This window comes from Triturus cristatus, chromosome 2_1, assembly GCF_964204655.1.
Source record: "Triturus cristatus chromosome 2_1, aTriCri1.1, whole genome shotgun sequence".
NCBI classification, from domain to species: domain Eukaryota; kingdom Metazoa; phylum Chordata; class Amphibia; order Caudata; family Salamandridae; genus Triturus; species Triturus cristatus.
Window position 1 is genome coordinate 848677237 of NC_140581.1, and position 12784 is coordinate 848690020.

Sequence of the window (12784 nt, forward strand, 5' to 3'; positions counted from 1 at the left end):
ACAAGAGCATGATAAAAGGTGTTCCTTTTCACCAAGAAATGCTCTCTTTTTTAACTGCATTTGTTGTCTCTCTCATAGGATAGGGAGCTTGCATGGATCATCTTTAGATACACAGAACATAGTACCTAAAGGAATCCACCTGCTACATCATTTCATATGATTTGGAAAAGATTCATCTAGGCCTAAAGTTCTTTCATCCCTCCACAACTTCAAGTTGGCACTTTTCTAAAAGAACAATAGAACAACTATGTACAGTTCACAAACTTGAAGACCATAGTGAGTAAATACAAGTGATCTGTTATCATTTGATTGCTCACCTACTCTCAGTACCCATCAATCTTTTGTCTAGAATTCAGAAGATACTTGTGCATGTCCTTAAATTGAAATAACTGGGTGCTAAATTATTATGAACAACTTTTTGATTAGCACTGATAGAGTGCTCCTTCCTTAGACTTATTTATAAATGTAATTAACATGGAAAAGCAGCTGTACTAATGTCCTAGTCAATTTTCCTCTTGATGAAATTTGCAAATCACGAGCTTGTGGACAGATCGTACATTTACTAGGCACTACTTCCTGGATTCAGACTTAAGGACCAACGGCCGGAGGATCAAGGCTCAAGAAACAAAGTTAAATTGCTGTGCATTGATATTGTTACAGCTATGTTGGTCGATGTCTGGCCTGGCTCTCAAAGCTGTCTTAGTGAAGTTACCACTTAAAATGCGCATCCAGTGACTTTATCCTTCTACCTTGAATGTGGGGTGCTAACCCTTGATCAAAACATAGAAGGATGCTTTAAGTGATCATGGAGAAGTGTTTATTTTAGAAAAGACATGTTCCACAAACACATTTACTCAAATATTAAGGTTCCAAAATAGTAAGTATCTTCATTATGCAAACAAAAAACATCCTGATGTACAGAGCCGGGAAAAGCAACATTATATTCCGGAAGCTGCAGGATACATTTACCTTGTTCCACTTCATTTGAACGAATGCTTACTAACATGTTTACACGGTCATGGTGAGTGTGTACAAATGTCTCCTATTCAACACTGCTAACAATGATGTTCATGTCTTAGATGTAATGAGCTGCTTTCATGTCTAGTTCATCCTTGAATTCATAAAACTCTCTTAATTGCACTCTTACCGATTTTCAAATATCTGCTTTGTGAGTGAATACAAGATTGTTTGAATTTGCCTGTGCAGTATTTAGATTTTCTTTTTGTCTCTCTTTCTCTCCTTCTCTCCTTGTGCTAGTTTCATGGTTGTTTATTTGTGCAGATGAGGGCAGTGAAGTTGAAAGCGAAATAGATGAAGAGCTGGATGAGTCCGGCGAGCCGCTAGCCAAGAGAGAGAAAAGTGAGCTGAACCAGGCTTTTCAGGTGGGCTGCATTCAACCCGTGCTTGACAGCGGAGTACAGCAGAACCTCCTGACCCCTCTTCACAGTGAGCACATTGTCACAAGTACTCAGACTATCAGGCAGTGCAGCACTACCGGAAACACGTACACAGCTGTCTGACCACACAATGAGGAGTTTTAAAAAACAAGATGGCAGCAACACTGTCAAGGTGGACTTTTGACACATATGAAACAGAATATGCCTGAAAGTCGACTGTTGTCAAATTCAGTTTTGCTGACTGTTTTTTTAACATAGGTTGTGAAATGTAAAAGGGTGTCTGTGTTTTGGCAGATCTACCGGGAAACGTTATTTCATTTCATAAACCAATCATTTGCCTGTCTCATCATGAACTTTTATTAGGTTCAGGAAGGAATATTGCTGAGCTCGATGTTGACATTTTCTACTCTTCTAATTTAATAGTAATTTAAATATTTTCTGTAGCATTTTATTATATATGTTTTAATGCTCTGTGTTAGTCATGGTGTATAATTTCACATGTGTAGGATTTAGTTGCACTTTGTAAAATGTCAGAAGAAAGTTTGTTTTGCTAATTTACACTGGAGGCAGACTCATTTAACAGCAGAAGCATTGTATTTATTGGAAGATTGATTCTTTCAGTCAGGAATATGAGGCTATGTTGATAATTGTATTGCCATGCTATGGAAAGTATTGGACTGGCCAACTTTGGTCTGGACCGTTTGCGCACGTCCATTTTCTCTTTCTCAGCAGAGAAGTTAGACTGTCAGCATTTATGAGTGCAAAGAATAGTATAGGTTTGCTGCCCAAAGCAGAAATGTGTGTACTACATTATGCATCGGGCAAGTGAGTGCTATAATATAAAGTCTCCAGTTTGTGATTGCACTGGCATACCCAAACTATCTGCTATCGGAGGACTACTGATTCTGTTTTGGAAGCCAATACCTTCTGCTGTTAAGTGGTGGTGAAACCAATATGTGAATTGATTTTTTTCAAAGATTATACTAAACAGGATGTACAGGAATCCATTACACAAGCAGTTTTTTCGTTTAAGGGGTCTTTTTTTGTATCAGTAGTTTTTGCTGCTGCTAAAATACTGTGTGTGTGTTAATATATGATATGTTTGTATGTGTGCATGTATATATATATATATATATATATATATACACATAAACAAAACAATAAACCTAATTTGTAGAATGCAAGGAATGTAGCAACCTGCATAGTGTTTCCTAAAAAAACAATTAAAATCTGGTTCTTAAAGTAGGTAGATTTACATGAAGAAATAACAGAAATAAATAAATAGGGCAGTGTAACTGGCACACCTCATTTTGTACTTAATCCCAATTCAGTAGGGTGAGAATAGGTGGCTAGATGGACCATTGCCATTTAAGAATGTACATCAGGGATCATTGTACCTCGGCTATAACATGGTGCCTTAAACATAACTGAAGCTAAGGTTTAATACTTTTCTGTTGTTATTATCTTTAACATTTGTTTAACAAGGTGTACCTGTCATTTTCAAATTCCCTAAGAAGACGGGGTGGGCAGGTCATGTATTGTTCATAGGACGTTGTGGGAATGAGTCAACCACTAGATTTTAGGAACCCTTTCCTCTAAATGTGGGAATGGGCTTATTTTGTCCTTTCTCGAGCTGCATTTCACTTATTGCATATCAGAAGATTTTAAGGAAGTTTGGAGCACAAACCAGCTTTAGTTGCAATGTGTAGGTCTGTTAATAGAATAGGCATGGCTTCAACTCTGAGCACAGGTACAGTAGAGATATATACACATGTATATTTTTTAACTCTTGCTCTTTGTTTCATTTGGTTTTATAAAATAGACAACTTATAAATGGTGCAAAGGAGCCAGATGAGAAATTAGTCAAATTGGTAGTGGTCTCTAAAGGTTCCATCAGAAATATTACAGAATATATATTGTGGGGCGGGAGAAGAGAACACTTAACACTGTAAGTAGAGTAGATTATTTTAGACAGTTATTTTTAAAAGCCAAAACGTGACTGTACCTAGTTTTAATTGTGGCTAGCAAACAAGTAAACAGAATAGCCAAATAAAAAAATAAGACAACATGTTCAAGATAGTAAGCACAACTTACAAATCTCGAGTGGGACTTTATATAACTACTTGGACAGGATTAGCCAAGTTGTTGATTGATATGTAGATTTTAACATACTATACCAAATTCAGTCTGATACACTGAACATTATAGCTCTAGTATGCAAGCCCGTCACCATAGTTTCTGTCAAACTCATGAAAAGGGAAGAATCGTCCACGGTTATACTGAACTCACTGAAACATTTTCTACTATCAAAGAAATGATGAACATTTACCCAGAGTGAAGAAAGATGACTCTATAAGCATTTAAATGGTGTACTGCACAGAGTACTGCATTATTGAGATATGTATTACCTACCAAATTCAGCTCAGAGTCCTACATTTCTTACCCTGTCAGTAACAAAACATCTGTTCTGCCATGATTGTTTCCTTAAACATTACTCCCTCTAAATGATTGTGACCTAATGTAAAAAACAAATCAGTTTTTTTTTTTTTTTTAATACTTGTGATAATCACATAACCAATTGTACATTCCACTTTAGCTATTCTTTTTTGTGTTTACATGTGTTTCAGTCTTTTGCGAAGTGTTCTCTTGTTGTTAATTGATTTACTCATCTTTGAATCACTACACTTTGCTCAGACTTGAACGATTATAGTAAAGGAACCACTAACTCACTTGACTTTTCAAATATTCTGAACATTATGAATTACTTTTAAGTTGGTTCTGTGGCCCAGGAATTTCATATTCTCAAAGAAAAATTCTGGAAATGCTTTTGACTCTTGAAAGACTGTACTAAAGCAAAGCAAGATGGGGAGGCGAGGAAAAATATTTATGGTGAGCTGATCGTAACTCCATAAATAATGCTGGGTATTAAAGCACCACCAGTCGGAGTTCTGCTCTGCTACAGATTATACGTTATTGTCTTTCGTGGAGCACCTTATGATGATTAGAAATAATTACCAAATTATTCTGTTCAAGTGAAGTTTTCTGTGGTCTCTCATATCAACCAAGTGCATGTGTATTCCTGTTTGCAGAGCTAACTGTGAAACTTTCTATACCAACAAAAGCTAGAACAAGTAACCCTCAAAGTTTAAAAATTTGTTGATGACGAGTCTGTTTTAACTTGACTGTAAAATTGCTAGATTATTACATCACTTATTTTTTTTGCTACCTGTTAAAATTTAACAAATCAGAATTTGGCCTACGCTTTTCAAAATAGTAATGAGAAAATTCCTTTGAGATGAATACAGTAATTCATGCAGTTCTTGCTGAGTAAGGCCGTCATTTGATTTGACCTCAAAGTAAAAAATTTGTTGGTCCTCCTCCAACCCTTTCGAGAATGATTTTATTATTAGAGGAGCTCCCCAAGGAGTACTCTTTCACTGATTCAAGATGCTGATAAGACTTCTGAATTGCATTTCCAGCTGGCATGGATCCAGCCTTCACTCCACAGCAGAGTAAATGAGCCTTATTGGGTGCTAGACAGGCAAGGGGGGCATCCTATTTATGGATTCGTCATCCCTGTCCAACAAATTCTCTTACAGGATTGAAACCCTCACAGTGGATTGAAAGGGTCTTCCTTTTTACTTAATGGTTTCACCCAGTCTGTAATTCACAACATAAATATCCTCAATTTCCAAGATTGTTTAGACAGTGGTGGTCAGTGTAGCAAAGTTTTCCTGATGAGTTTGTGCTATTACTGAGAATCCTTCTGCAAACCTTTGTGGGTTTTGATTTAGCAGACACCATTAATCTAAAAATATTACCACAAGTCCCTGACGATACTCTCAGATGGTGTATTGGCATGCTTTAAAGGACTGTATCACCTTGGATCTTAAATATATAGCTGAAGCAGCTAATTCACCTTAACTAAGGACCATGGCTCAAAAGTATGTCATTGCTGATAACACAGATTGTCTTCTTAACATAGACAAAGGGATGAGCAATCTGAAGCATAGTGATTAGGTAACTAACTCTTACTTATATGCTCTACCTCTTCTATACACAGCGAAGATCTTATTCATCAGAGCCATGTGATCATTTAGATGGTTACTACGATAAAACCTAAATCTGAGAATTTAAATGTTCTATCAAATTCAGATTTAAACTTGAAAACTTATGAAAATTAGAAGGTTGAAGCTACCCATCATCGACTCAGACTCTTTGGACCACATAAGTGAACTGATTTTATTTTTACTTCCTCATGAAACTGGTAGCATGATTTCAAACACTCTTGAATGTAAACAAAGAAGCTTTTGTTGTGCATATGACCGAGCATAAAAATTATCCTAATTTGACAGCCCTCATCTGGTTTAAAATCCAAGACATTGATACAATTATGTATCTTGTTTTATCCATGAATGTGCTGGTGGTGAAACCACCTTTTTCCTTCAGTACAACATGAACTCGATTGTCACAGCTGTGTTCCATGTCAGCAGACAATTCCGTGCTCAAGGTCTTTAGGGCATTTGTTTTTTATTCCAACCACAAAAATGTTATATGTTCAGTTTTCTTTACTGACTATGCTACCTCACCATTTTTAATCCCAGTGAAATCACCTTGTTCTAAGAAAGCAGTTGAAAAGCTGCATGTTGGATGCCTGTATCCTGCTTACTTTTTATCAAAAAGTAACATTGAGGCAAATTACATGAGTTGTTATGAAACATTTCCACTGTCACAGGGATAATTTCTTTAAGCACAGCAATACTCACATGTTATCTGATGTGCTACATACTAATAACATTTGGAAACATTCTGTCTGGGTTCCTGGCAGTTTTTAACCTAAAAATGTTGGCCAATCTTACTGTTTTTCCCTGGTACTTTGATATATGATTAGCCTCTTGCCATTTCACCAAAGTCTTTCAAAAATGTGGATGACAATAAACACAAATGACTCTCGGGAAGGAATACCAATCACACACCATAAAACACTTTGCCCCCTCCATTTACAACTAGAGCATACTTTTCGTGTTGACCTGTTCTTTTGCACTGTTTATATTTAGAACAAGTATGATCTTATTTGGCTAACCTTTGAGAGATAGCACAGATCTTGTGCATTGTGCACTATTGATGGTAAGGTTTAAGAGGTCTATAAAAAGAACATTATATTGCTTAATTGATATACAGAAATGCAAGTCAGTTGTAGGATACCAATACCGATATATTTATCTCTGAAGACAACCATAAGTAATAAATGTTCCATTTTGTGTTTAGGGAGTGCAAACGCCAAATTGATTTTGCTTTCAACTTCACACTATTTTGTGATTAGCTTGTCTTGAATATATCTAAACATTATAAAACCTCAAGAAGATTCTTCCCTTAATCTGCTCATTAGGGTAGAACTTGAATTTTAGATTTAAAGATTGGTGTGTCACTGCAATTCAGCCTTGTCAGCTCCATAGGTTTATGTTTTGTTGAACTTTGGAACTGTTTCCAAAACTTCTCATATGGAAGGAATTCTCTGCAATGTGCATGGAAAAGTCAATTGATGCCTTATCCTTTTTCTTAGAAGAAATGTATTTTAGTTTTTTTGTTTTTTAATGAATGCCATTTTTTATTGGACCCATCTTTCCTTTGAGTATAAAGAACTTTGAAGGCCCTTTTACATCTTATCTTGTTAGCTGCATTTCCACTGAGATTGTTATATTTTTTTAACACAGCATGACTTAGGTTTACCTTTGAAGCCAGCACCCTGCAGAGCGCACCTCCTCCTTTCCTTCCACCTTTACTTTCCCTTCCTCCAGTAAAAATACTTGCATTTTATGTGCTTACTTTTATGGTCTGCTACCACCTGTTTGCCTCCCGCCTTTAAGAAATTCAGGTGCTCTAGATCTTATGCAGTAAACATTTACACTTTTTGATATTCAAACAATCACTGGTAATACCTTTCTGTTTTCCTGGCTGCCCCAAACGATCTCCTAAACAATGTTCCAGTATAAATAAGGGCTATTCGCTTCAGAGAGCATTTGGCATTCTGAATATACATGATGAATCCGATAGTCACTTAGGATCAACAGTTGAGCTGCAGCAATTTGGTTTATTGAATTAAAGTTCTAAATAACTTCTTTTACTGGTGCTCCACACTTTAATTTTTAATTTTCTGCCTAAAACGGGAAATGAGGAATTTTAACTGATCGTTTTTTAAAGAATCAAGGTGTAAAGTCATGGGGATTTATTTGGGAGGCAGTTTAGTCATCGGGTAAAAATGTACTGGGGGAAAAAAAGGAGTTTCCATTACTTTTTCCAAACTATGTAGGCCGAGGTGGGTTTTATCACAAAAGATTTATTTTACACATTAGGAGTATTCAAGAGATGGGAGCATGCATTCATGATAACAAATATTAGAACAATTATTTTGATTTGTTTTCCACTCTTAATGTTTTTAAGGAGACATCTGTAATCATGTGTACTGGATCACATGAGATTTCATTTGCTTAGATTTTGTCTTGTTAAGCAGTGAGGGAGAGGAGAACTGGCCTAAATCAAAGAATAATTAACAAATACTATTTCTCCCTATGATGGATAAGTGACAAGAAAAAAATCATAATTGCACTTTGAAAATTTAATTTGGAGCTGGACGAACTAGCTACAGAAGGTGAACATGTATAGCTTAACCTATGTGCAGTTGTTAAATTGGAGAGAAATAGCCAGAAAAATATTTTAGCACCTGAACATTGAAGCTGGTAGTGTTCCACCCGTAGAGCGAATTATTACTGTTCTCATTAGGTCTCATCAGCCCGATATAAGAAAATGCATGCTGGTTCGAAGAGGTAGAAATTAAGTTACATTACAATTTATAACAGTACAAGGCAGAAACTAAAAAGAATATAATGTTCTCCTCATGCAGCCAAAATGTAAGCAATTACCAACTTGTACAAATCTTCATAAACCGAAAGAAACTGTATGTTTTGTTTCTGTCCTGTTATAAGACTAATGCCAGAATTTTTTTCAAAATGTTTATACTAAATTGGTCTGGGAGTAGGACTACCGAAAGTAGTCTAGGGAGCAGGCGAATCTCTGTGTAATTAGTTACTATTTATAACAAGTATGGAAATTGAAACTTAGGATCTGTGCTAGTTATTCGGTTATTTAGAGAATTTGAGAAAAACTGGAAGAGAACCATGAACTTAATTCTAGTACGTAACTGCTGTAATGCCTTGCAATTAACCCTTTGAGTATTGTAAGAACCACAGTACAGGCAAAACATGTGCACCATTTATTGTTTTGTGATTGTGCACAGTCAATGGAAAACACTGTGTAGCAAGGGTGGCAATGACCTTATGGCAAAACTTGGAAAATGTGATCTTTTCCCCAGTCTGGGTAGCAAATGATAATTATAATTAGGATGCAAAGTTCCTTTCCCATCTCTGGGTTCACAATGGCACTGCACTATTGATAGGTATGCCCCAAGTAAGAAGTATATGTCATGATTTTCATGAATTGCTTGGAACATATGTTAACCTGTATAAGCAAATTGCTCAAAATATGCTACAGAAATGTGGCTGTATATTCTGAGCTCAGAGTATCCTGGTGGCCAAGTTCAACGAGAAAAGCACACTGTAAACGGGAGGACGTGTTTTTCTGTTAGGCAATGTTTTTTTAAATAGTTATTTACTACTGTCTCATTTCTATTTCTTGGTTTTGTCAACCTAGAACAAATAGCAACTTCGTCCTTAGAAAACACGGCAGATATCAAGCATTAAGTATCCTTTGATAACAACATGGTTTTCCAGATTTGCACTGGCACGTCTTAGACACTTCTTACATCAGCTCTATTTTTTATATGCACGCAGAATGTTTGCAATTGCCCACCTGATTCTTGCCCAACTTCGTGAGTTGCATTTTTGCATATTTGAATCTTAAGCTCTCCAAGTGTATCCTGTATTTCTTTTTCTGCTTTTTACTCATAAGTATGCACACATTCTGCTTTTCTATATGTGCAATCTATTTCCAACTACAAAATAACTGAGTTCTTGGGTAGCATAGGGGGAAAACCATTTCAACTTAATTACTTGTCAAGTAGGAGGCCTGGGGTTAGAAAATAGTACTTAATCACAGCTTTCAAATGAAATGCAGCACATGTTTTTGTTTTACTAAAGTAGGCTTGAAATATTTGCATCAGATTGAGAGAAAAAACTTATTTTTACTACTTGTTTACACTGCCATCTATTCTGCTAATTATGAGCCTTGCCTGCATATTCTGGCATAAATGCTCAGTACCATATACCAATTTTTAAAATGTGACCTAATTTTATGTGACTTTTGTCATGCAAAGGTATAATATCTTTTAAACAATGATTGTTTTGTAAGACGGATTAACATATACACACTGGAATAGTCTTCGTAGAGGAGGTATATTCTACTAACAATAGAATTAGAAGGGCACAGTGCTATCACAAGTTGTCATGCAACATGCTGTTATGCGTCTTAGCCAGTGGCAGCTGAGCAAGTAGTAATAACTGCACCATAGTGCTTGGTGACAGCAACCTTTACCTTCAGTTCCAGCATTTGAGAAATAAAGATTTAAAGGAGAGGCTAAAGTGCTCTACAGACTGATTAGAGATACAGTCAATGTTCTTGTGCTTCTTTTTTCTGCCTTTTCATTTAGGGTTTCATAGTAAGAAACAAGAGATAGGACAAAAATAAGATTGTTTGTGTCAGTTCTTCCAGAGCTATCAAGCCATTCAACTTGATGAAAACATAGTTGTGTGAAGAGAGTAAACTTGACACAGCTTCTTTGTCCTATTACCCTGTCAAACCTACAATTGAATACATGAGTTGCAATGAGTCATGCTATAAGATATGTAATGACAGATTTGAGGAAATGACTCGCAATCATTTTAAAACTATTTCTAATTTAGTTATAATTTAAAAAAGAGTTGGTATGGAATACCATAATCGGGTCAATGAACTTATGATCTAATTGCCAATACACACACGTTCAAGGATGTATTTAAAAGTATATGGTTTATACTTAATTTTAACACAAAAACAAACCAAGGAGTTGATAAACTAACTTTTATTTTTTTAAATTAACCTGAAGGGTTAAAGATTTTCTCAACTTTCATTATTCGATTGTTTGCTTGCCATTGGTTTCCAATACGATGAAACCATTAGTGAATTGTTGGTTGTAGGTACAATAACCGTCTCATTTGCTATACTAAGCACATTGGCTGTGGAATCCTAGCATAAGCTGATGATGTACATAATTCTTTTGCCCTGGTGAGGTCTAGTGCAAACAGTAAAGTTAATGATTTGTGGGCAGGGCATGTGAAGCATTAAGCATTTTTGCCTTCCTAGTTGGGTTGGTAGGGTGTTAAATCTTTCGAAATTTGCCTGTCCGGTGGTTTAACATGCAATACTTGAAGGGTTATGCAAATGTAACAATTGGTTTGTTAATCATAATGATTTACTGTAAATGCTTATCAATTTGCATGCCTTGATCATTGCTGCTAGTGATTTTATGTGCCAGTAAATCTGGGTTTATTTGACCACTTTTGCTTAAGCTATAGTGAAAGCCACTTACAAAGTGACTCCCTGTTTTACTTTTGTTTGTCTAATGTATGGAATGCCTTATTTTTTAAGATTTATATTTTTTTATGTATGATTTGGGTTTGGAAGCCCTGGGATGTATAAGCAATTATTTGCTCAAAGTGATAGAAAAACCTAGAAATGAAAACCATGATTGAGTTGTTGATAATTCATGTTGAGCTCTTACTCTAAATTGTTTTTGTTAGAAATGAATTTATATGTATGAGTACCTCACTGAATGAAGTAAAAAATAATCCTACTGAGAAATTAACAATATTTTTTGGAGATGTAGTTGCAGAATGCTGTTCGGTTGTTCTACTGAACAAATTAATTGTCCAAGCCCTCAGAAATTTGGACTATTTTTAATAAATAGTAAGCCTGTAGAACATATTTTGTCTGTGTGCCTTTAAAAGAGCTGGACAATGTGTACCTGCCGTGAAATACCTTAATTGAGTTAGTGGGCTTGCTAACCAATCTTTAAATCTGCAGTCGATCAGGGCTTCCTAATCCTCAAGTTACAAGATTACTTTGACTGTGTGTTTTTTTTTTATTGTTTAATTTCTATGTGCCATCATTTACATTTCACTTTATCAAGTGTCGGAGCCTACTGTTCAGTACCACAAGCACAGAAAGAGTACAAGTTGCGTATATATGAATTTGCTTCATTTTCAAATAGACAATATATTATGTAAATGAGGTAAGCAACCTTTTGTAGAGATTGTACGTGTGAGATAATGTAATGTTCTTTTCCAGTTTTTTGAATTACAGTTGGATATACTTTCTAATTATTTAAACCACCTTTACAGAATAAAATGTGATGATTTTTTTGTATAATGTATTTGATTTTGTAAATACGTATTTCCTGATGTGATTTTTGTGAGAAATGCTAAAACTTTTAGTAAATCATGTCCTCTGAAAATTGACAGGAGCTAAATAATAGTTTGTGGGCAATTTGTATTGTGTACTGTACAATAACTGGGGAACTTTTATAATTATAAAACTATATATTAAATTTAGTGTGTTGTTTAAACAAATGACTGGAACATACTAAAGATATTAGTAGGATTTTTCTGAATATTTCAGACTTGAACTCAGGCTAGCTTTCTTGTGTTGTTTTTCAAAACGGAATTGTGTCGTCTTTTAAAATCAATAAATTTGTTTTCTTGTTAAAAATACACTTGAAACGTTTTTTGTTGTCACCCTACCAAATAATGCCATGAATGGTTAATTTTCAATAACAATTGAGTTGTGTATTTGAATGCAGGTCATAAACAAATAATATACTTATGTGGAATGTTATATATACTTTGATATATTACGTGTATTTCAGTTTGAAAGTCAACTTAGAGGAATTTCGGACACTGTTAAGATGTTGTTACATCATTTACGTTGATATCAAATTAATATAATGAAGATATGTAAATGAGAGTTTACCTTTAACTTGGATTATCTAAACATATTTTTGCACAAATGTGCTGAAGTAACATTTTCCTCTTAGTGCCTGATTGACAAAGACAATCTGTTAATCGTATATTTTTGCATGCTGAGATTTACTCAGGAACATAAATTTCAGACAAAAAAAATGTGTACACATATTTCTGACATTAAAAAATTACATTTGTAGATTTTCATATTTAAAAATGTGTGTGCATTAATAAATTCTGTCAGAGGTCAGAAGAGGTTGGACTGGGCTCCACCCTGCCCAAAAATGTACTTATATTTTATATTTAAAACCTAATGTGACTGGGGCATTCATATATTTTATCTGTCAAAACTAAACACTATTTACTGTTTTAACTTTT

At 35.1% G+C, this 12784-nt stretch overlaps 1 protein-coding gene across 4 annotated transcripts in view; it reads left to right on the forward strand.

Moving 5' to 3' along the window:
• The window catches only part of RFX3 (regulatory factor X3), a 690714-nt gene extending 678565 nt beyond the window's left edge, over positions 1-12149 (forward strand). For 3 of the 4 annotated variants that reach the window (XM_085632944.1, XM_085632945.1, XM_085632948.1), the window contains one exon: positions 1258-12149. In XM_085632944.1, coding sequence (XP_085489070.1) covers positions 1258-1520 — 263 coding nt within the window. In that variant the 3' untranslated portion in view covers positions 1521-12149. The remainder of the gene's footprint in view (positions 1-1257) is intronic. The other variant, XM_085632947.1, reaches the window with a different exon arrangement.
• The last annotated feature ends 635 nt before the right edge of the window (positions 12150-12784 follow it).